This window comes from Natator depressus, chromosome 2 (genome assembly GCF_965152275.1).
Source record: "Natator depressus isolate rNatDep1 chromosome 2, rNatDep2.hap1, whole genome shotgun sequence".
NCBI classification, from domain to species: Eukaryota; Metazoa; Chordata; order Testudines; family Cheloniidae; genus Natator; species Natator depressus.
The window spans coordinates 222,398,564-222,423,670 of record NC_134235.1 but is presented as its reverse complement, the minus strand read 5'-3'; the positions used below and the strand labels follow the sequence as shown (position 1 = coordinate 222,423,670).

Here is a 25,107-nt window from a genome sequence, read left to right as displayed (position 1 = left end):
TTTTGATCCACTCTTTGTATGCCATGTTTGCACATTATATTAACATTTATTGTTACTTTCCCTTAAGCAAGAGCCTCCCTCTTCTCCTATCCCAGACTGAGTGAGCTCTCTGCAAACTTGGCATTTTCTTATGCATTAGGTGGGATAATCATTTCTATCTGAATATTACTGTCCCACTAAGGAAACAAAGGATACTAGATGCAGCATAATAAAAAAAAAATATTTCCAGCAAAGACACATACAGGTTGAACAATTTTCACATCAAGGCTATCATCCTGTATTTCTGACTTTTTGGTGCTTTTTCGAGTCAATCTCCTTCTCAAGCCATTTCCTATTGATTCTTTCAGTGCCACTTCGGTGGTGGTTCCAGCTTCTTCTGACTGAACTTCAGTTCCTATTGTCTGAAATGGAGTAAAATAGCATGCCAAGAAAATAATTTATTAATATAATCATTTGGAAGTTCAAGATATTGAACTCAAGAGTAGCTAAAACCACTGTTAACTAAATGGAATAATGATCAGATCTGAAAAATATCTGGTAGTCTAGTGGTTATAAAACAGATTGACTGTACTTCTGAAGATCTCCTCTGGGCTCATAGCCTGGTTCTGCCATTCTTACTCATACTGAGTAGAATCTAACCCCTCAAGAATGCAATAAGACAATTCGTTGAATAAAGTGCTATTTATTGAGCTTGTTTCTTGTTTGCATTGAGTTCCATTACACTGTTCTCTTAGGCTTTGTCTATATTGAACTTCGTTGGCAAAACCTTTGTCATTCAGGTGTGTTAAAAACACACCTACACAGGCTGAATGACAAAAGTTTTACCGACGAAAAGCATCAGTGTGAACAGCACTTTGTTGGCAGGAAGTTTTTTGTTGGCAGGAGAGCTTTCTCCTGCTGACAAACAGCAGCTACACTGAGCACCTTTTAGCAGCACGGCTGTAGCGGCACAGCGGTGTCACTAAAAGCGAGGTAGTGTAGACAAAGCCTGAGTATAAAGGAGGAGACTTTAAAATGGGTGTAAACCAGTTACACCCATGTTAAGACCATTTCCATTGTCAGAGTGGCATAGACGAGCCTTAATGTAAATGAGAATCAGGCTCATTGTGAGTAAAGTGGCAGAAGTGAGTTCTCAGTGGGGCATACTTCCAAATACTGAAGGGAAGCAAAAGCTCCCAACTAGTGCAGAACTCTGAAAATTCTGGACGTAAGAGATAAAGAGGATGAAGATGGACCAGATTTAAAACAAATTTCTAGAGCCAGATTCACCAGAGGCATGGGTAAGTTCAATAGATGGCTAAGGATTCAGAGTATTGATCAGAGCTAGATCTGGACACAATTTGTCTTTACTTTTCCTCATTTAATTTTTGTTATCTCTAATCCAATATTCTTAGGACTTTTGGCCTCAAAATTCCCTTACTCATTTCCATTTATTTGGACTGATCCTGTGCATATTTTTTTGAGCTTTCCCAGTTCTGCAATTTAGTGTTCTTCTGTCTCAAGCAACACTTCCTATTCTTTCTGCTACAGTTTCATTATTGACAAAATGTTGTGAGGTTGGGGCTCTGACAAAAATCATATATGATAAAATCAGCAACACAGAACATGATGAAACTTAGAAGACAGTTCACAGGAAAACTACCTGCATGTTTACAAGTTTGCAGTAAATTCCGTTTGTTTTCATCAGTTCATGATGGGTCCCTTGTTCTGTGATGACTCCATTTTCAAATGCAGCTATAAGATCTGCATTTCGGACTGTAGACAAGCGATGAGCTATTACAATGGTGGTACGGCCTTCTCTAGCCTAGAAATGGCACAAAAGTAGATTTAATGACTACATGTACATATAGATTTTTCATCTTCAGTGTAGAGCCAGTTGAAATATTTTGACTGAAATTTTCCCATTGTAAATTGTGGCTGTCAAATTTCAATTTTCTGAATAGGTAAACTGAAACAAAAAGCAGTTTAAACATTTCAAAATGAATTATTTTGTTTCAAATGTAGATCAGAAACAATCTTGTTTCAATATTTCAAAATATTCCTTTTTGATCAAAAATATCTAAAATTTCTGTATCAACATTGCCAATTCAAAACATGTTTTGGAATTTTGATGTTTCAACTTTTTGTTCTAATTCAAAACAAAAGTAATTTTGAAAGCTTGAGGTTTTCCAGGGAAAGGAAATCTGCATTTTCCTAAAGCTCTACTTCAAAGCACTTTACAAACATTAACTAATTGAATTCTAAAGCCCTTATTTTGCAACCCTTACTCAACCTAATGTGACAAAGTTCCTCCTCTACCTTGGTGGGTCTTGCGCTGATTGGTGGATTTGCTTGCCTTGGAGCTTCATGGCAGCCCTCAACTTGGCCGTTTTTCTGAACCCACAGTCCAGGTCGACTCCTCCTGTGTCTGACCAGGAGTTGGGAGGTTTGGGGGGAACCTGGGCCCGCCCTCTACTCCGGGTTCCAGCCCGGGGCCCTGTGGAATGCAGCTGTCTAGAGTGCCTCCTAGAACAGCTGTGCGACAGCTACAACTCCCTGGGCTACTTCCCCATGGCCTCCTCCCAACACCGTCTTTATCCTCACCATAGGACCTTCCTCCTGGTGTCTGATAATGCTTGTACTCCTCAGTCCTCCAACAGTCCGCATTCTCTCTCAGCTCCTAGCGCCTCTTGCTCCTCGCTCCTCACACATGCACCACAAACTGAAGTGAGCTCCTTTTTAAAACCCAGATGCCCTGATTAGCCTGCCTTAATTGATTCTAACAGCTTCTTGATTGGCTGCAGGTGTTCTTCTGGAGACAATTAAGACACAGGCTGATTAGGTTCCTGATTGTTCTGGAACCTTCCTTGGAACCTTCCTTGTTACCTTCCTTGTTACCCAGGGAAAAGGGACCTACTTAACCTGGGGCTAATATATCTGCCTTCTATTACTCTCCTGTAGCCATCTGGCCCGACCCTGTCACACTAAGTAAAAGCTACATCTGTGATGCTTTAAAATGTTCTCTATAAAAAGTTACTTCAATTACCCACCTGATTTTGGAGTTAGATTATTTGTGAGAATAAGACACCAAATGCCTGAGTTAGCTTGTTTCAAAAACAGATGAGAAAAGGCTTTAAATGTCAATTTTAACATTAAATTCTGGAATAAACTGACAAGAATTTTATAGTCCAGCTAGAGGCTCCAAGCTATGTGTAATTCAGTTTTAAAATCTTCACTGAACACCAATATACTTCCAGTCTGACTGTTATTTAAGTTCCTTTCAAAAGAGAGTGAAGGTGACAGTAGTAACATGTTGTCTGTTCTGAGAAGAGCAGCACCTAGATCTGACAACTTAATATTGTTACATAATTTTAAGGATTGAAACAATCTGTCACTCCCAATCAAGGAATAGCTGATTTTAGCAATGCTGGATGTGAAGAGAATACTGTTGCTCTGATGTTGAAATCCACTCCCAACCACAAATTAAGGATTGGAGGAGTATTTTATGAAAAAATTATAGGATACTGATAGATACCTTGAAATTGTCAAGTTATCTAAGACGACTCCTGTAAATTAGAAGCAAACCCTAACAGAAGAAAATTAAGTTAGTGCCCTTAAGTATAAAAGGTCCAGATTGTTCCCTCTGCAAGAGCAAGAACTACAAACTGAGTAGATATTTGAGGGGGACTGGAAGGAGTCGTCCCCCTTCTCTAGATCTGAGTCTGGAGTTGAGCAGCAAGCTAGCTCAGGGGTCTGGAAACCTCAGCGGTTCCCAGCCTCAGGCAGTCTGCATGGCAGGTGTGCCCCAGAGTTCTAGGACCTGTAGGCTCCCAATTCCACAACATTGAGACTAGAAGTCTGAAAGCCCAAAAGGGTTTCCAGGCTCCCTGCTGTGGATCTGGAAGCCTAGACTCTGAGACCCCTGAATACATTAGGTCTCTCAGAGCTTTTTGGACTGCCGAGCTCCCAACTCCATGGCAGGGAGCATGGAAGCCCTCACATGGCAGAATTGCCCGGGCAGGAGCCAAGGACCCTGGAAGCCCAGGCTTCTGGCACCAGAGCAGCCTGTATGGAATATCATCAAAAAAATTTACAATCAGATGTACTGATGGAAGGCCTTCTGTTAAGGTTTGTGGGGATCCAGATTCACAGTTTGGACAAGTAAATGCTCTCCAAACATGCCTCCATCAACCCAAACACTTCTAGGAGGAGTTACAAGCTGGAAGAGAGATTCCTGATAGTGCACGTTGGGAAAAGGCTTCAGGGAGCAGAGACAGTGTGAATATTGGGGAATTTGGATAAAATTCTAAATTTCAAAAGGGCTCAGTTTTGCCTCTAAGAATCATAGAATATCAGGGTTGGAAGGGACCTCAGGAGGTCATCTAGTCCAACCCCCTGCTCAAAGCAGGACCGATCCCCAATTAAATCATCCCAGCCAGGCCTTTGTCAAGCCTGACCTTAAAAGCTTAAGGAAGGAGATTCCACCACCTCCCTAGGTAACACATTCCAGTGTTTCACCACCCTCCTAGTGAAAAAGTTTTTCCTAATATCCAACCTATATCACCCCCACTGCAACTTGAGACCATTACTCCTTGTTCTGTCATCTGCTACCACTGAGAACAGTCTAGATCCATCCTCTTTGGAACCCCCTTTCAGGTAGTTGAAAGCAGCTATCAAATCCCCCCTCATTCTTCTCTTCCGTAGACTAAACATCCCCAGTTCCCTCAGCCTTTCCTCATAACTCATGTGTTCCAGTCCCCTAATCATTTTTGTTACCCTTCGCTGGACTCTTTCCAATTTTTCCACATCCTTCTTGTAGTGTGGGGCCCAAAACTGGACACAGTACTCCAGATGAGGCCTCACCAGTGTCGAATAGAGGGGAACGATCACGTCCCTCCATCTGCTGGCAATGCCCCTACTTATACATCCCAAAATGCCATTGGCCTTCTTGGCAACAAGGGCACACTGTTGACTCATATCCAGCTTCTCGTCCACTGTAACCCCTAGGTCCTTTTCTGCAGAACTGCTGCCGAGCCATTCGGTCCCTAGTCTGTAGCGGTGCATTGGATTCTTCCGTCCTAAGTGCAGGACTCTGCACTTGTCCTTGTTGAACCTCAGATTTCTTTTGGCCCAATCCTCTAATTTGTCTAGGTCCCTCTGTATCCTATCCCTACCCTCCAGCATATCTACCTCTCCTCCCAGTTTAGTGTCATTTGCAAACTTGCTGAGGGTGCAATCCACACCATCCTCCAGATCATTTATGAAGATATTGAACAAAACGGCCCCAAGACCGACCCTTGGGGCACTCCACTTGATACCAGCTGCCAACTAGACATGGAGCCATTGATCACTACCCGTTGAGCCCAACAATCTAGCCAGCTTTCTATCCACCTTATAGTCCAAGGCACAGCCCTGCACTGGTGGGGTGGAGTAGGGCTACGTTGCTCCAGGAGCAGCACTGGGAGGTATCCTGACTCAGACACATGATGAAAATAAAGAGTATGATTATTGCTCCAGCAATTTAGGGGGTCACATAATTCTTATGTCAGCCACCCTTCAATCCAACTTAATCAAGTAGGACTGATGGGGATTCAATTTCTATTGTAGCTGATGGCATTTACTCCATGAACGCCTGGCTCACAGTGAATCTTTCAGAGGTAAATTATGACGCTCTCTCCCCCATGCCTCACACAACAGCAGTTCCTTCTCTGAAAAAACTTTCAGTATCTCAAATAGGAGATGCAGATGCAGATGTCTGGATAGACCAGGAGTCACACTGATATATGTTCCAGAAAGGGCATGTGATAGTATCCTGGATTGCATAATATTGCCAAGAAGCACATGGGCTGGGTGTACATATATCCGGTCCAAATCATCAGCTCAACAGATGTTTCTCAGCCTACCCCAGTCCCTGTGGCAGACACCAGAAATGATGTTCCATCAGCCTCTACCTGGTCTTTCTGAAGTATGTACTGTACATACAGTTATGCTTACCCACAAGGTAATATGCATACTCACATAATGAGACCAGGAAAGGATGGGGAAAGAAAACTCAAGGATGTGGTTGCTAGTGGTTGAGTATTAAGTTGTATTATATTGTAAACATGGGCACATGCACAATACAAACAAAGAATACAGGATAGGCAAAGATCTGTGTAGCCAGCTGCCTTAAACAATTAGGGTAAAATTTTCAAAAATGCCTAAGCGATTAAGTAAATGTAACCCTTAGTGAAGCCATTTAGCTAAATATATTGCTGGTGAGTTGGAATTTCAAATTCTGTTTTTAAATGTATTTATTTTAAAAGCATTTCAATTTACCCTCAAATCAATGACAAATATAAATTAAATTAAAATGTACCTCAGAAAATTTAGCTCAGACCTGCTTACAGAAAATTTGAAAAGTTTAAAGGTTAGTCCTAAATTCATAGTTTGTTTTAAAGCTATACAGACCTTGTCCAGTGCTGTTTGCACAACTGATTCACTTTCAGTGTCCAAAGCTGAAGTTGCCTCATCGAGCAGAAGAATCTTGGGATTGCGAACCAGAGCTCGTGCAATAGCTATTCTCTGTTTCTGACCTCCACTCAGTTGTGCCCCTCTTTCTCCAACTATGGTTTCAAACTTCTGCAAAGGTATTAAGATAGGTTTCCAGATCCCTCAATGATACTTTTATTTTAACATGTAATACCAATAAAAGACAGTGTAAAGATAGAGATGTGCTCAATCTGCAATGCCCACAAAATCCTTCCCTTTTACCAAAGCACAGCCAAGAAGACTGTATCATAAGCAGGTCATATGATTTTATCTTCCTATTTTGTGTGTTTGCAGGATTCTGATATTTTCAGTCTAAACCAGGGGTTCTCAAACTTCCTTGTACCGCGACCCCCTTCTGAGAACAAAAATTACTACGTGACCCCAGGAGTGGGAACCAAAGCCTGAGCCTGCCCAAGAGAGAAAGCTGAAGTCCAAGGGCTTCAGCCCCAGATAAGGGTCCTGTAACCTGAGCCCTGCCACCCAGGGCTGAAGTTCTCTGGCTTTGGCTTTGACCCTGGGTAGTGGGGCTCGGGCTTCGGCCCTGAGTCCCAGCAAGTCTAAGCCAGCCCTGGTGACCCCATTAAAACAGGGTTGCAACCCAGTTTGGGGTCCTGACCCACAATTTGAGAACTGCTGGTCTAAACCATCTCTGCAAAGTACTAATCAAACCATGACTTACAGAGTTAAAATTACTTTGTTTCTATCATCTTTCAAGGAAGCTGTGAAAAAGCCCTGGCAAGGTTTGAAGTGGCAATTATGAATTTAGCTCACTCTTACTTCTGAGTTATGGAAACTCCTCTTAAGGAGCTACTTGGTATTAGAAGGTTGAAGAGAGAACAATTTGACAGCAGAGCCGTCTTGCTTACATCAGGCAGTTTCATGATAAAGTCATAGGCATTGGCTTCCTTGACAGCTTTTTCAATCTCTTCCATAGTGACATCTTCACGGCCATAGCGGATGTTTTCTGCAATAGTAGTAGCGAATAGCACAGGCTCCTGATTCACCACACCAATAATCTCCCTCAGATATCTTAAATTTAGGGTCTTAATATCATGCCCATCAATAGTAATCTAAATGTAAAGAAAATTAAAACATGAATGTAAGTGTCCTGATCAAGGATACAAACTCCACCAAGATTATCTATATTATTTAGGAAGACATTTGTATTTTGCCATCTAAAACATCAGCAGTCAGGCCACTGCTAAACATTACAGTAATTTGATGTATAAAGCATCCAGCTCAGTTCAGGTGTCTTACCATGCCCTTCTCTGGATCATAAAATCTCTGGATCAGTTGAACAGTTGTACTTTTCCCACAGCCACTGCTACCAACCAAGGCAACTGTCTGGCCACAATTAACCTTCAGATTCAAGCCTTTCAATACCTACATAAGAAAATAATAATGAAAAAAAATTAACAAAAACATAATGGGCCAATTTCTGCTCTTCCTTACACCATATGAATCTGGAGAAAATCCAGGGACTTCCGTGGAATTTCTCCAATTTTCTCCAAATTTCCGTGGAATTTCTCCAAAGTTCTCCAGACTTGGTTCAATATCAGTACATTGCACAATATAGTTGCTATTTACACCATAGCTTACTTTGCATTTTCTACTGAAACATTGCCACATATACATACTACATTCTGTCTTTATGTAGTAGCATCCTCATTTATTAACCACACCCTTTTTATGAGCATTTACCATGCAACCTGGATGGTGAACTAATTGCAGTAAAACCCATATATGGTGAATTCAGACACAGCAAAACATGTTTATTTTATTGTGATGCAAAAGCCTCTTTATTTGCCTTGAATTCCCTTCAGTTGTACTCATTCATATTGGAATTTTTACACTTGTATATAATGGCAAAATTGATAGCCATAATTTACCACTGATGGTGAATTATGATGATGAAAGTTGGTAGTGTAGATGTGGCCAAAGTCTTGATTAACACTAAGGAAATTTTGCAATAATTTCTTATTACTAATATTGCTCTACTTGCGATAGCAATGTTGGGAGCCATTATGTAGCTGGGATGCGAGCATCTTATGTACAATGTTGATTAAACCTGTTCTGAACATGTTTAGATAATACAGTGCTTAAAATGCCAGCATTTCTTCTACAGTAGGGCTCCCAACTTTGCTGTCACCTGTGGATCTGAACAAGAGTTCACAATGGTAGCAAATCTTTGAAAATGTCCCAAATGTAGATAAAGCTTTAGTGCATGCCAACACTAGGGGACTTTACAGAAAAATACTCACCAATGATGATTTTTTTTTTTTAGACATGACCTTTGAGTGGAGTTTCTTCACTTTAGTAAAGTTTCACTTCACTATAAACAGGTTCTCTTATACTAATCCCTTTTGAATGCAGCATTTCACAGCTAAAGTTAGTGTGAAGTGCTGCATTCTATGGGGATTTAATCTTTCATGCCTCCTCTGCTCAGAGAGGCAGAGCAGGGAAGATGCCATTAAACTCTGTGGTGGAAGAGGAAAAGAAGAATCCCTTCCCAGGCTTCCAGTTTTGTAGTACTGCCCTACTCCTGACTGGAAATAGAATCATGGTCTACAGAGAAGGGCCCTTGTAGCTGTCAGCACTACCTACCCAACTTCAGGGAATGAAGAGAGCTCTTGGAAACCTATGGAGAGATGGGGATCTGCCACTTTGTTTTTCAGTGTAACATGAAAATGCCTATTTTAGTACTTTTCTGGGGCGGGAAATAGAACCTAACACTTAATTATAAGAGCTCCACTGTAATGCCATAGGAAGGAAGAAGTAATTAAATTTAAGAGAAACTGCCATTACCTAATGAAGATATATTGTATTTAAACAAATTTTAACAGACTTGTACCATGGATACTTGTGGAGTTCATTATACCATCATTCTTAATGGTCTAAAATAAATATTTTTTCTTGATATAAATACATTAACATATGGGATTGGGCTTATAATAGCAACAGATCCTTTAACTTTTGTGCAAAGCCACTCTGGGTCTGTTTTCACTACAAAAACTAAATGATTTCTTAACTTAAGTTAGCTAACCTGAGGTAAAATCCTAGTGAAGACAAGGCAGTTTGTGGTTTTCACACAAGTTAGCAGTACAAGTTAAAGACGGAGGCTTTTGCTAACTCCACCTTTTGAAAATAAAAGTTTATAGTGATGTTTTCCTGTCACTAAATGATAAAGTTATAGATAACTTGGAATGCATGTCAGCTTCACTTCCAGTACCTTTACATCTTGCCTAGATGGATAATTGAAGTAAACATTGTGGAATTCCAAATTCCCTTGAATGTGGTCCGGTTTGTAGCCAGTCTCTGAAAAACTGTCAATTTGAGGTTCCTAGGTAGAACAAAACACCAAACAGAAATGAAAAGGAAGAAAAGAGTAAATCTGATCATGTTTCCTAATGACATTCTCATTACATTATGCCAGCTGCTAAAAGTCTTAGAATGGAACATAATTATATAGCGATATTAAGTGAAATTTAACGGTGGCATGGGTGAAATCAACAATTACACTGGCAGGTGAGGCTTCCAACCCATGTCACCAGTATTACCTGTTTTGTCTCTTCATTACTCTGCTCCTTAGCTACATATGCAATGGAGGGAGAGTACATTGAAGAAAGAAAAAAAAATGAATAAAAACTTTTGTTTGAATTTAGTAGACAGCATTGGAGATTGAGTTCTTCTATTTATCCACAGGACAGCTGCAGCATAGCTGGCAGCAATGTAACCTTTATCATACTGCCTCACCCTGACCTGGATGGATCACCTCTAGGAATCTAAGGCCTTGTCTACACAGCCACTTTAAAGTACTGAAACTCTCTCACACCCCTGTGAAAAAACACACCCCTGAGTGATGCAAGTTTCAGTGCTGTAAAGTGGCGGTGTAGACATATGCCTCTTCATGCTTCGGCCATTGTTCCAGAGGACATGCTTCCATGCTGATGAAGCTTGTTAAAAAAATAATGCATTAACTAAATTTTGACTGAACTCCTTGGAGAAGAATAGTATGTCTCCTGCTCTGTTTTACCCACATTTTGCCATGTATTTCATATTATAGCAGTTTCAGATGATGACCCAGCACATGTTGTTTGTTTTAAGAACACTTTCACTGCAGATTTGATAAACCGCAAAGAAGGTACCAATGTGAGATTTCTACAGATAGCCACAGCACTTAACCAAAGGTTTAAGAGTCTGAAGTTCCTTCCAAAATCTGAGAGGGACGAGGTGCAGAGCATGCTTTCAGAAGTCTTAAAAGAGCAAAAAACTCTGATGCGGAAACTACAGAACCCAGACCACCAAAAAAAGAAAATCAACCTTCTGTTGGTGGCATCTGACTCAGATGATGAAAATGAACAGGTGTCGGTCCACACTCCTTTGGATTGTTATCGAGCAGAATCAGTCATCAGCATGGACGCATGTCCTCTGGAATGGTGGTTGAAGATGAAGGGACATATGAATCTTTAGTGCATCTGGCACGTAAATATCTTGCAATGCTAGCTACAATAGTGCCATGCAAACACCTGTTCTCACTTTCTGTGACATTGTAAACAAGAAGCAGGCAGCATTATGTTTTGCAAACGTAAACCAACTTGTTTGTCTGAACGATTGGCTGAACAAGAAGGAGGACTGATTGGACTTGAAGGCTCTAAAGTTTTACATTGTTTTATTTTTGAATGTAGGGTTTTTTGTACATAATTCTACATTTGTAAGTTCAACTTTCATGATTCAGAGACTGCACTACTGTACTTGTATTAGGTGAATTGAAAAATACTATTTCTTTTGTTTTTTTACAGTGCAAATATTTGTAATCAAAAATATAGTGAGCACAGTACACTTTGTATTCTGTGTTGTAATTGAAATCAATATATTTAACAATGTAAAAAAATCCAAAAATTTTTTTAAAATGGTATTTATTATTGTTTAATAGCGCGATTAATTTTTTTAATCTCTTGGCAGCCCTATTCAAATATAGTTTATCTTTTTTAAGACCCAGTTCTGCAAGCTCTCAGTCCATAGAACCTCCATTGGCTTTTAAATGAAGTCAGTGGGAGTTCCACTTTTTGAAGGCTTGCAGAATCTAGCCCTTAGGCCTTGTCTACTGTACTTTTTTGAGAAAACGCTCACAATTGCACCATCACTGGTGCAGCTCCACTGACTGACAATAGCAGCAGTGCTAGTGTAGACTGGGAAGCAGAGTTTTTAATCACCATTACTTCTAATCCTATCCCAAGCAGGTCTGGAATCTTTGGTTGTAAAAAGATCAGCAAGCATGTAAACCCCACCTACACTAGTGCTCCAACCATTGCTACCACCAGTGCAGGAAGAATTGGAAATTTTAGAAAAAACAGGTTAGTGTAGACAGAGCAACTGACTGATAAATACACCTCCCATAGTGTCATTGCTTACATACACACATACCTATTTATAAGAAAACAATAAGCTGTTTTACATTTTGGACATTGAAGGTAGATGTTAAACAGTCAAATCACTGGAAATAAACCAGGGATTAACTCAGACCTTTAAATGACGAATAGCTAAAGATATATAATCTCACAAAAAACTAAGCTTAGACTCGCAAGAGCCATTATTGTTTTTCTCCCTCTTGTTTAGACTCTCAGTAAAAAAAAAATTTGATTATGCAAGTTTCACAAGGATTTTGGGGGGTTGATTTTCAGTTCAGCTTTAATCTGGCATCTTTTTTGACCCTGCAGTGTTGCAAGTAGAGATAACTGCAGGCACAAGTTTGCACCTACAATTTTATTCATGAGTGTACATGATGTCATTTAAATATCTAAATACCTCATTGCCACACCATGTCAGATAGACATTTAAATGGCATCAAGTTGCACCCAGTTTTTTGTGCCTGCTAATCATAGACCCAGAAATAGAGCCCTGACTTAAAAAATCTGACTCCCTGTGTATTCAAATGATAGTCATAGTAAAGATACTTACATTGTCTATGATATTAAAGATTGCATAGGCAGCTCCCCTTGCATTAGCAAATGCCTCCATACCTGGTGCGGTCTGTCCAACACTAAATGCTCCAATTAATATAGCAAAAAAGACCTAAAGAAAAAATTACAAGAATGCTACCAGGTTATCCAGTCATAAAGCTGTAATGGGATAACTACATTTATTCATGAATATCTACTAATATTGGTCCAAAATCTTTCATGTTTGTTATACAAGTTCAGCATGTCTAGATTCAAAGAAGGAAAGAAAGGAAGGGCAGCTACTGAGGCAAAATATAAAGGATGAGAGGAAGAAAAGGGACTCTAAGATGGGAATCATGTTCCCTCATGAGATGACCCCAAGATGGATATTGCTTAGACTCAGGTGCTGATGCTTGGGACAAGTCAGAGGTGGTTTGAGGAGTTGGGTTAACCCCCCTACAGACATAAGTAAACAAATCTACATAGAACAAAACAGGACAACCAACCTTTAGGGACTGAGTCTTTTTACTGCTAAAAATATTTTAGATGTTAACTGGCTTTTTGACCAAAAACAAACATTTTCATGGAAAATTTTCATTTTTGTCAAAATTTTCCCATTTTTGACAAAAGGATAGAAACTGAAACTTTTCACCAAAAATGCGTTTCAGAAACTGAAAACCTTTTGAGTTTCAATTGCTTCCTCACTCCTTCTCCCAAACTGAAAAAAGATCATGGGACGTTTTGAAAAAAAAACTGGCCGTTTATATATATATTAAAAAAAAAAGTTTTATCCTCATATCTGACCAAATAGATTCCCCCTACCTTCTTCGGAAAATAGAGAGGAAGTCCTTCTGATAGTCTCTTTCTTTAGAAATGGTTTTCTCTTTATGACACTCCACTTTGTAAGACCCCACTCCTTTGCTGCTCAAACTTATGGTTTTATGGTAAGAGTTTTAGTAATGTGTGGGCTGGTTTTATGGCTGTGTGCACGCTGGTTGTGTTGTTGTGAGGGGCAGGTGGCTCTCTGGGCAGATAGCTCTCTGGCCACATAGCTCTAAGAAAGAGTAAACTGATGACCCAGGTGAGTGCGTGAGTTGTGCTGGGAGACTTGTATTGATTTGTGTGACAGTTGTGCCTGAGGAATTTGTATTTTGTTGTATGGGTGGCATATTAACCTATGAAGAACTGTGGTACTGGGGCTGAATATTCCATCATTTGTACAGTCTTCTTATCACTCATTACAACCAATAAAATTGTTGCATGCAAATTAGCTGTAGAGTAAGGGTGATGATTGGTTGAGTATAGCATATTTATCCCCATTGACTTCAACAGGGTTGCATGCGGTGTAACTTAGTGCAGACTTATTCTATTAAAACCTAAACAAGTTCCCAAAATTTTGTTTGGTATTTTTAATTAAAATTGTTCATCTACTGAGGTACACTCACCGTAAGGACTTTTCCAATACTATAATCATCAGATAGCACCAAAGTGGTTCCATACCAAAATGCCAATGCATATGATGCATATATCAGTAAGAAAGCAATACCCATAGAAATGTTGGCTGTAATAGCCTTCTTGATTCCAATGTTTTTGGCATCTTCTAAATTCTTATGATACCTGCAAGAAAAATCGCATGTTGGAAATTTAAAAAAAGTTAGCATATCACATTTCTTTATTTCACTGTGCCTATCAATAATTTTCCAGGTACAGACAACATTTTAACAAGCAAACAATCAGATAGATCAAAAAATTACATTAGTTAATGTAATGACCACTCCTGCTTCTGTGACTAGGCCTGCTGACTAATAGCTTCAATTGTAAGAAAAAAAAAAAAGATAGATTAGAGAGAAGGGATGTCCATTAATTTCACTATAAGATACACTAGTCTCTTCTCTCTACCTTAGCTAAACTGTGTTCAGTTTCCTGAAAGCCAGCCCTTCTTTCCTAGATTAAAAAAGGAAAATAATAAATTGTCTCTTAAACAAATAGTCAAAAGGACATATTCAGAGTTGGCAGTGCTGTTCCCTATTAGAAACCTGAGATAAATCTGATGGTTGGGTGAAATCCTTATATGTACATAAATATCTATGGGTCCCAAATAAGTGGGAATAGAATGGGAAGCCTTCAAGGGCTTGCATTCATCTTGTTCAGGAAAGACAAGTACTGTAATTAACACAGACTGGAAGTATTGCAGACTGGGAAAACAACTGTCTCAAAAATAACTGCCAGGCTATTTTTAAAAAAAAAAATGTAATAATTTATTCCTCATAATTTTTATTTTAAATGTCTTTAATCATCCTAAAAGCACGAAATAGAAAGAGTACAGCAGAGGACCTCCAGACATCCTCCCTGCAGTTGCCCTTTTGTCTCCCCACAATTTTCCACAGATTTGTTAGATTTACTTGTTAACCACAGATCTGACAGAGGACCAAGAGATTCAGAGCCTCAAATATAGGTGGCACCATTTTTCAGAGCTGAGTCATAATTTTTAAAATTTATCTGTGCTTAAATGGTCCTGTCACCACAATATCTGTTCACCTCACGAACATTAAAAATGTATAATCATGCACCCCTGTAGGATATTATAGGGTGCAATGGGATGTGATTGCTGTGCAGCAACCTCTGCTGGCTGAGTGTGCTGCTGGTGGTGCTCTCTGCCTCAGTTGCCTTCCCCATGGTGAGTCTCTTCAGCTTTCCACATACAGGTCAGTGCTGGACCTCTGGCTTGGACCTCTGGCCATGTCATAAACAATCCTTTCTAGGGTAACAAAAGTCCAGCTAAGGAGTCCCAACAAACAAAACAGTTCTTCTACCCTTCAGGGGCTTCTCTTCAGTGGCTCTCAGCCCCTTTCAGGGCTACCTGTGAGTCTTTCCCCCACTCCACTATAGAGCACTCTGCTCCCAGGTGGCTTCCCCTGGAGTACTGTTCTCAACGCCTCCCTGGGCTCGGTTTTCTCCCTCCCTGCCTGCCTATAGTTCCACACCCCATGACTGATCTCTCTCAGGCCTTTTCAGAGGTCCAGGTGTCCATTAACCTATTATCTGATCCCTTAGTCCTGTCCCCTCAGACTCAGAAGCAGCTAATAATTATGGCCCCGTGAGGGGTGCTGGCCTATCGCCTTTTAAAGGGACCAGTCACCCTATGACATATGGAACTGAGATACAAGCAAATTAAGTGACTTGATTCAGGGCACACAGTGCCATGTACCAGAGGCTGGAAGAAGGAATTCTGTGGATGAGTAAGAGGAGAGCACTGACAAGGTGCATTCATACACTATGGTGATGTGCACCCTAAGAAAGGTGTTGAGATGAGCTGCATGGCCCCTCTCACCTTCAGCAACCAGTCAGAGGAGAGTTCCTGCCAAGTTTTGTGGCTCTATGGTCATCTTTAGATAAAAGGTCAGGACAAATGATAAGAATGCTGTTTCATAATACAATAAGAATAAATGAACCTAACTTAATGGAACTACCAAGGTGTGTACATGCCATGGCTTATTGAGTAACCACATAATCTTATTAGTGTTACCCTTGTCTTTTCTTTCCCCATCCCCCTTTTTTGTCTGTTTATAGGTCTATTTTGTCTGTCGTTTATTGTGTGATATTGAAGTTAGATTGTACACCCTTTGGGGTACTGATCATGTCTTTGTTTTGAGAGGATCTGGAAAAAATAAACTATACAGCTTACAATAAAACCTGTAAAAGAGAACATCCTTATTAGGCAACTTCCTGTCTTAATTACCCCCAAAATACACTGAATACAATAGTGCTCTACCTTTATTTGAAGATCCCTTTCACCAAGGAACCAGTTTTGTCAGCCCCCGGGTGTAGACAGACTTTCAGCAGTGAAGATACAAGAAAAATTCAAAACATCTAAAGAGAGAGTTTTAAAACTAGCTGATGAATGAAAACATTTTTCTGACCTTTTGATTTCTTTTTTCTGTCCTCCAAAAGCTATCACAGTCCGAATTGCTGCCAGAACTTCTTCTGCAACAGCTCCTGCTTTTGCATATGCAGTTAGTTCTTTGTCAGTGAATGCAGAGAGTAGCTGTACAAAAGGAAAATGTTTTAACCCTATTGTTCAAAGAAAAATTGAATCAGCTTGAGCATATTATGGCTTTTCTCCTCTTTCCAAAAAATGTATTATAATGCCATTTTCCAGAAAATAAGCCTTTTGCTTAAATATCATAGAATGGGCCAGACCACTTATTATAGGAATACATCAATTTTATAAAAATTAAATTTTAGTGTTAGCCTCTATCAAAAACTGAAACCTAGATTTTCTGCTTTCATTCAGTGCACAAGTGTATGTGTGGATGGCCCTTAGTGAACTGGTTATGGCTCCCTGTTTGATTCTCAGGGCAGATCTGCACCACTCTGATCCCAGATAGGTTAGAGCAGCCAGTAGGACTGGATTAGATCCATCTGGACTGGATTAGATGACCTATCAAGGTCCCTTCTAGTCCTACATATATATGATTATATGCTCCCCACACACTTGCTAGGTAGCAGGAAAAGCCACAGCAGAACCCTACTTATACTTTGATAATTTTATTTTCCATATGTATCCAAAGATTGGAATTTTCACAAGCCAAAGGATCAAGGCACTCAACTCGCATTGAAATTCAATGGTAGAGGCCTAACTTGCTTAGGCCACTTTGAAAATCCCAGCAAAAAGCAATAACAAATCTGGAATAAATGTCTGTTTCTGAGACTAAGGTTTGGTCTAAAAGTTTTTGTACCAGTATAACCATTTTGGTTAGGTGTGTGAGTTTTTAGCTATATAGTTACACTGATACAACCCCTACTGTGTACACAGTTATATGGTTGTAAGGGTGCCTTATAGTAGTATGGCTTCTTCCCTTTCCCATATGGGAATAAGCTATACCAATATAACCAGCTTTACATCAGTAAAATTGTGTCCACACTAGGGACACTTTATCTGTATCACTTAGTGATATGTTGTATCACTTTAACTATGCCAGTTGTCAAGGTTCCTTCCTCACTCTGAACTCTAGGGTACAGATGTGGGGACCTGCACGAAAGACCCCCGAAGCTTTTTCTTACCAGCTTAGGTTAAAAACTTCCCCAAGGTACAAACTTTGCCTTGGCCTTGAACCCTATGCTGCCACCACCAAGCGTGTTAAACAAAGAACAGGGAAAGAGCCCACTTAGAGACGTCTTCCCCCAAAATATCCCCCCAAGCCCTACACCCCCTTTCCTGGGGAAGGCTGGATAAAAATCCTTACCAATTTGTACAGGTGAACACAGACCCAAACCCTTGGATCTTAAGAACAAAGAAAAAGCAATCAGGTTCTTAAAAGAAAAATTTTAATTAAAGGAAAGGTAAATGAATCAACTCTGTAAAATCAGGATGGTAAATACCTTACAGGGTAATCAGATTAAAAACAGAGAATCCCTCTAAGCAAAACCTTAAATTACAAAAAAGACACAAAAACAGGAATATACATTCCATTCAGCACAGCATATTTTACCAGCCATTAAACAAAAGGAAATCTAACGCATTTCTAGCTAGCTTACTTACGAACTTAACAGAGTTTGAGACTGCATTCCTGATCTGTTCCTGACAAAAGCATCACAGACAGACGGACCCTTTGTTTCCTCCCCCAGCCCCTCCAGCTTTGAAAGTACCTTGTCTCCTCATTGGTCATTTTGGTCAGGTGCCAGCGAGGTTATCTTAGCTTCTTAACCCTTTACAAGTAAACGGGTTTTTCCTCCGGCCAGGAGGGATTTTATAGCACTGTATACAGAAAGGTGGTTACCCTTCCCTTTATTTTTATGACACCTGTATAGGTATAGTTCTATAATTCAACTTGTGTTTAGACAAGCCTAAAGCTATGATTTTTAACTGCCCTAAGGAATTAAATGTACTATGACTCTTAGTGAGGAAATTAAGAGGCTCACTCACCTGAAACAGGACACGTTAGTGTACTTTTACATCTCAGTGAAAATTCACAGCTTTCACCCACCTTTGCCCAGAGAGCAGCTGAGAGTCCCAGGACAGGACTGACTGCCAGTATTACAAGGGTTAATTTCCATCCTTTTATGAAACCAACTATAAATCCTGCGAGAAATGTAGCTATTGCCTGAAAGAGCATTCCAATTTTGTCACCAATTCCTTCATTAATTTTGGAGACATCACTAAAAAACAAAATTACATCCAAAGAGTTGAGGAAAGTGTGGAAAACACAAAAGCTTTTCTATTGATGCAGTACACTTTGTCAATTCTGTCACATTTTCTAAAAGCTCTAGACTGCAGATTAATTTAGATATAACACACTTTGTATCCACACCTAACATAGGTTAAGAATGTTTCATCCAACAGAAACATACATGGGAGGCGGCCAGGGAAGAAAACCCTGTAGACTCAGAATGATTTTCTTAAACTTTACATGCAACTCTTGGAGGATTCACTTGAAGCACATGGACAACTGTGTGGAGGCGCATGCTGGCTGTAGGGTCCCTAAATTCCTCTTTCCAATATTTGTCAACAGCTGCCCCCAGGACAGCTCTCCTGAGGAGAAAACATAATGCAACCTTGGAAAACTGGACATTCCCCAGGGAAAATGTAATGTAACCTTTTCCAAATGACCTCCAACAGGGTTAAAGGTCATCCCTAGACTTTGTCCATGCTGGACCCGATCTATCCATTCCGTATCATCTCCTAAATGCATATATTGGACTCATTTGAAAGTTCTCCAGTGAGTCCCAGGAAAGACAGGGCAGTTCCTTTCATGTGAGCAGAAGAAAGTGATTGGGAGTTGAGGTTGCCTGACCTTTCGCCAGAATTATTCAGCATCTTGTTAGCTTGGCCCCTCAATGTGCATGAAAACTGAACTATTATTTTTCCTTCTTGGTAATGATCCCTCAGGATAGGATTTAGTTGCCCTGGCAACATGAGGTGCTGGCATGGACGCTGCTGTGACATCCCTGTTCTTTGGTAAAGTAAAGGAGTCCAGTCTGCAGGGCTCTCCATGTTGTACGTTTCAACACGTAGATATGAAATTCACTAGATTCTCATAGAAGGATTTTCAAGACATTTTAATATAGCTCATGTTTAATAAGGTAAAGAAACATGGTTGTAAAGGGAATATCACAACTGATAGTTAAAAGTATACTTACTCTATAAGTCGAGTGTTGAGTTCCCCAACATCATTTACATCAAACCACCCAATTTCCTGTCGCATTATTGAGTGGAAAAATTGTCGTCTGATTTTCTTAATTTGCCGTCCAGCTGCCAGTGTCCAAAATGCAATTTGTATGTAGGCTGCAAATAGAACACCAGCTCCTATTCCAGAATAATAGTATGCATATCTGAAAGGAACAAAATTGCAGAGATCCTTTAAATTGGATTTTTTTTTCACCCCAAACAAGTCTTTTACGTATAGATTTTAACTTCAGTACTTTACATACACAAATAAACCAATATGGAATATTATTTGGACACTATCTGCATTTTTTCCTCTCTTCAGTGTTGGGAATATTTTTCTGTAGATCCTTTTAGAACCACATTTCATATCTGTCCACTTAAATGTGTGACCTCCACAAGTTACCTAAAAACCTGTACTTTTTTTTAATCTAAGAATGGATAGCTCAGAGACCACTGATATATGGGTAGAAAACCTACTTGGAATATACTTTACTGTGGAAATACTGTACTGCTAATAATGAAGAAAGGTAAAGGGTGGAATTTGAAAATCCCATTCTGAATTTAATGAAGCAGCCAGGATAACATAATTTAAATTATTATTTCATGTTTGACTGCCATCATCCTTTACTAGTTATACACAATTTCATTTACTCAGTGAAAGAATTTTGAAATAATTTAGTTTTAAAATTAGTATGTATTCCTGAAATAAAAAAAACAAACAAAAAAAGCACTCCTCTATAAAGCTAATTCGGTTAAATCACAATGATCCTCACCACATATAGGACCAAAAAAAAAAAAAAAAAAAAAAAAGGTATTATATAAACCTTTGTTGCAAGTAGATGCCAATAAATTCCTGAAGTGGAATTCCATTTTATTATGATAATTTAAAGTTCAGCAAATTCCTCTAGCTCATATGTATATTCATAACATGTATTCTAATGTTATTCAATACTATTCCATGTGCCATAGCCATACAATAGGAAATTACATCTAACCTTACTTTGTGTGAGGCACATGCCAAATTTCATTACTAGACTAGTACATTTACATAAAGATGAATAATTACAAAATAAAGATAAAAGCCATTTGGATCGTCCCACACCTATAGACTATGTGTACTGTTTCTTTAAAGCCGTAGCTGGAATTGGAAGCCAGACAGGAGGGGGACTGGGAAGGTTGTAAGCAAAAGCTCTGCAGTGAAGTACAAAAGGAGAGAGTAGCTTTGGTGATAATTCTGTTTTCTATATTCTAATAAATGTCCCACTTTAGAAGAAAGTGACTGATTTTTTCCCATTGTTACATGACAACTCAATTTTATTTTGAGATTTCATAAAATATAAAGTTAATCATATCTAAACTGAACTATAAAAAGAGGTTAATGGCTAACTTAAAGCTGAATGATTAGCTAAATGTTGACCTTAAATCACCCTAAACACTGTAAAATTATAATGAATCAGCATGCAGTGTTGTTGTAGTTGGGTTGGTCACAGGATATTAAGACCCGAAGAGGAGGAGTTCTGTAATCTCAAAAGTTTATTGCTCTCACCAACAGAAGTTGGTCCAATAAAAGATATTACCTCATTCACCTTGTCTCTCTATAAAGAATCTTTAAAATTCAACAGCAAGTATTACAGGATTTGTTTTATGACAATCCATAACAAAGGGACTTCAATTCTGTGTGAAATTCATTATTGATCAAATTTATTTTGGTAGAATCATTGGTGAAAGTTAATTGCACATTGCACTGTGAATTAATTATTCAACAACAAATGTTCTGGATGAAAGCTGGATTTTAGGTATAACTATTATCTGAGTAAGAAACAATATGTGCATTTTTAGAACCCAATTCCTGAATTTATCCATGTAATTTTTATGTTCATAATTCCCGTTCTTGTAAATTGTTTTTAATGTATAATAGGGACTAGAATTTAACATAATAATCTCTGATAAATTGCTTTCAGGGGCAAGCCCACGAATGCTGGTTATACAGTACATGGGTGAGGCTTGTGAAAGACAACGAAAGTAGGCAGGGCCACAATCTTTAGGGGAAAGGTTGACACCTGTAAAGGAGGGAGAAAAGAGAAGTTGTGGTTTTTGAAAGGGCAAGAGGAAATGGAAAGGGGAAAAAGAAGGAGAATCCGTAAAGGACGGGGGAGTAGAAAAAAGAAAATGAGAGATGGATGAAAAAGAGAAGGAATAAAAGATCATAGAAATATAGGAATTGCTAGACTGACTCAAACATGTGGTCCACCTATTTCCACATTCTATCTCTGACAGCAGGCAGTACCTGATGCTTCAGAGGAAGATGCAAGAACCGTATAATGGACAATTATAGAATAAACTGTGTGTAGGGAAATATAATCTTACTACCCATTATTTAGTAGTTTTTTATGAAGTATAGGATTCCTATACGACTTCCAGTATAAATTCTGAACTATAGGATTTTCACACACTACTTCATTTTTATCCTAAATGAACTGTAAATTGTCATGACCTGCCCCTTCCTGGGCACACACCTTGTTCAACATTGTTCTCTCTGGGTTGCTACTATAACCCTTTTACCACTCTAATCTTCCACTCAGGACACTTGTCTGTAAATATTGGGCAATCCTGGCTTCTTTTCCTAACTATTTGGAGGGCTCTTCAAATCTCTTCAAACCCACCAACTGAGTATGCCTCCAACTTCTGGGTTAAAAAAAACAAACCAGCTAAACTTTTATTTAACCACATTAAACATAATATAAACCAAACAATTGCTTTCAGTAACCAGTCTACTTCTTACTCCACTAGGGACAGTCTCATCTTATAAAAGCCCAGCAGCACTTCTCTTCCTGATGACAGTCTAGCTCCCCAACTCCCTCGGTAATCCTGCTCCCTCTTTCCTCAGTAGCCAAATTTCCTTCAAATTCAGCCTCCCAAAATTCCAAGACCAAGACCAAAACGAACATATGACACTGGTTGCACAGAGATGCAGAAGCTCTTGGACTCCTGCAAGGAAACTCAATCCAGAACATATGTTTGTTTTGGTCTTGGTCCCACAACATACCCAATCATTCAATTTCACTTAACACTGATACTATAACATCATCTCATATCAAACAATTTCAAGTTAACACAGTTCCTTCTCCATACATGTCCACACGGTAATTTAATCCTATCACTCATTATTTAGTGGTTTCCTATGCCTCGAAGCATAGGATTTTCAATCCTAACTTCAGTTTTATTTATCTGATCTGTAAAGGTGGATAGCCTCACTAGCCATGCAAACAGCTAATCCTATGTTGAATCCTACTAAGATCTTGGCCCCAGGGATCTCTCTTGGCAATGAGTTCCAACTGGCAAATAAAGCATTTCCTTTTATCAGTTTTAAATTTGGTGCCTTTTAATTTCATTGGATGCTTCCTAGTTCTTGCATTATAAGAAAAGGTAAATAAGAGTACCTGATTTTCCTTCTCTATGCCATTCATTATTTTGTATATCTGTATCATGTCCATACTTAATCTTCTCTCTCAAATAAATAGTCCCAGTCTTTTCAGGCTTTCACAGATATAAGTTCTTTCATGCCTATAATAATTTTTGTTAACCCTCAAAATGGAAATGAAATAAAAGCACCACCAAGCATAACTTTATATACAGCAAAAAAATTTCTATTTACTTCTCTATACTTATCTAGCTTATGTTTTAGGGGCTGTTCCCAGGATGTGATTTATTATAATTACAAAAAATGCACTGGTGATTCTTTTGGTTCATAATCTTCTAGAGTAAAAGAAGGGGGGGAAATGACTTGCCCAGAGAACTTTTAAAGAACTTTGGGTGAGTGGGCAACAAAATGGCTGATTAAATTCAATGTTGATAAATGCAAAGTAATGCACATTGGAAAACATAATCCCAACTATACACATAAAATGATGGGGCCTAAATTAGCTGTTACCACTCAAGACAGACATCTTGGAGTCATTGTAGATAGTTCTCTGAAAAACAGCCACTCAATGTGCAGCAGCAGTCAAAAAAGCAGAATGTTAGAAATCATTAAGAAAGGGATAGATAATAAGACAGAAAATCTTATATTGCCTCTATATAAATCCATGGTACACTCACATCTTGAATACAGCATGCAGATGTAGTCACCCCATCTCAAAAAAAAAAAAAAGAAAAGAAAAAAGATATATTGAAATTGGAAAAGGTTCAGAAAGTGGCAACAAAAATGATTAGGGGTATGGAACAGCATTTGTATGAGGAGAGATTAATAAAAGTGGGATTTTTCAGCTTGGAAAAGAGATGACTAAGGGGAGATATGATAGAGGTCTATAAAATCAAGACTGGTGTGGAGAAAGAAAGTGTTATTTACTCCTTCTCATAACACAAGCACTAGGGGTCACCAAATGAAATTAATAGGCAGTAGGTTTAAAATAAACAAAAGGAAGTATATCTTCACACAACGCATAGTCAACCTGTGGAACTCTTTGCCAGATGATGTTATGAAGGCCAAGACTATAACAGGGTTCAAAAAGAACTAGATAAGTTAATGGAGGATAGGTCCATCAATGGGTATAGCCAGGATGGGTAGCACTGGTGTCTCAGGCCTCTTTGCCAAAAGCTGGGAATGGGCAACAGGGGATGGATCACTTGGTGATTACCTGTTCTGTTCATTCCCTCTGGGGGCACCTGGCATTGGCCACTCTTGGAAGACAGGATACTGGGCTAGATGCACCTTTGATCTGACCCAGTATGGCCATTTTTATATTCTTAGAACTATGATTGGCCCTGACCTATGTTTTTTGGTGTTTTTACAGTGATAGCCTGTACAATGATAACTTCTTTGCTAAAGCTTTATCCAGACTTCATTGAAGTCAGTAGGTGTCTCTCTGTTGACTCCAATGGGCTTTGGATCAGGACCCCAGATGGTTTTAAAGAAATAAAGAGAAGTATAATGGTTAACTAGTGAGAACATTTTTAGGTTCGTTCATGAGAGTTAGCACTTAGTGGCTGTTATCACTGTAAAAAAGAATAGTTTCAGAGAATCCTTTCTACTGATAAATTAGCTCCATACAGTAGCAATAAATATCTAGGTACTACAGTGATTAGTTCTCTATAAATATCTAAATTAGATATCTTAGGTAAATATTCCACATTATGGATGCTATCTATTGAAAAGAAGTTTTCTACTCTGCAGCGTTGACTATATTAAATACTTCTAGCATTGACATCACCTTTGCAATCCCATAGCATGTCTATAACACGCTTGCATACTCATTTGACAGGCCTTATCTTATCTTGGTTTTTATCTGGTATTTTATGAGTTTATAAATAGAAAGTGTATATAAAATATGTCTTTCGCTGGGACAATGTCATTGGAATGGGATCAGAGGGCACACACAGAGTCCTTGGCATCAGGTTAGCAGAGCTAGCAACTTCAAGTACCTCTGTCATTGTCAAAAGACTAGCTAAATCAATGAACCAGTTCATGGCAGCCATGAACACATTCCAGTA

The 25,107-nt window shown here is 39.0% G+C and overlaps 1 protein-coding gene across 2 annotated transcripts in view; it reads right to left on the bottom strand.

The window, feature by feature from the left end:
- Positions 1 to 25,107, bottom strand: part of ABCB1 (ATP binding cassette subfamily B member 1) — a 65,727-nt gene that overhangs the window by 32,030 nt on the left and 8,590 nt on the right. For both annotated transcript variants that reach the window (XM_074945983.1, XM_074945984.1), the window contains 11 exons: positions 19,590 to 19,781; positions 18,437 to 18,608; positions 16,370 to 16,494; positions 13,895 to 14,066; positions 12,469 to 12,582; positions 9,740 to 9,850; positions 7,768 to 7,893; positions 7,377 to 7,580; positions 6,430 to 6,600; positions 1,643 to 1,804; positions 243 to 401 (listed from right to left, as the gene is read on the bottom strand). In XM_074945983.1, the coding sequence (XP_074802084.1) occupies positions 243 to 401; positions 1,643 to 1,804; positions 6,430 to 6,600; positions 7,377 to 7,580; positions 7,768 to 7,893; positions 9,740 to 9,850; positions 12,469 to 12,582; positions 13,895 to 14,066; positions 16,370 to 16,494; positions 18,437 to 18,608; positions 19,590 to 19,781 (1,708 nt within the window). The remainder of the gene's footprint in view (positions 1 to 242; positions 402 to 1,642; positions 1,805 to 6,429; positions 6,601 to 7,376; positions 7,581 to 7,767; positions 7,894 to 9,739; positions 9,851 to 12,468; positions 12,583 to 13,894; positions 14,067 to 16,369; positions 16,495 to 18,436; positions 18,609 to 19,589; positions 19,782 to 25,107) is intronic.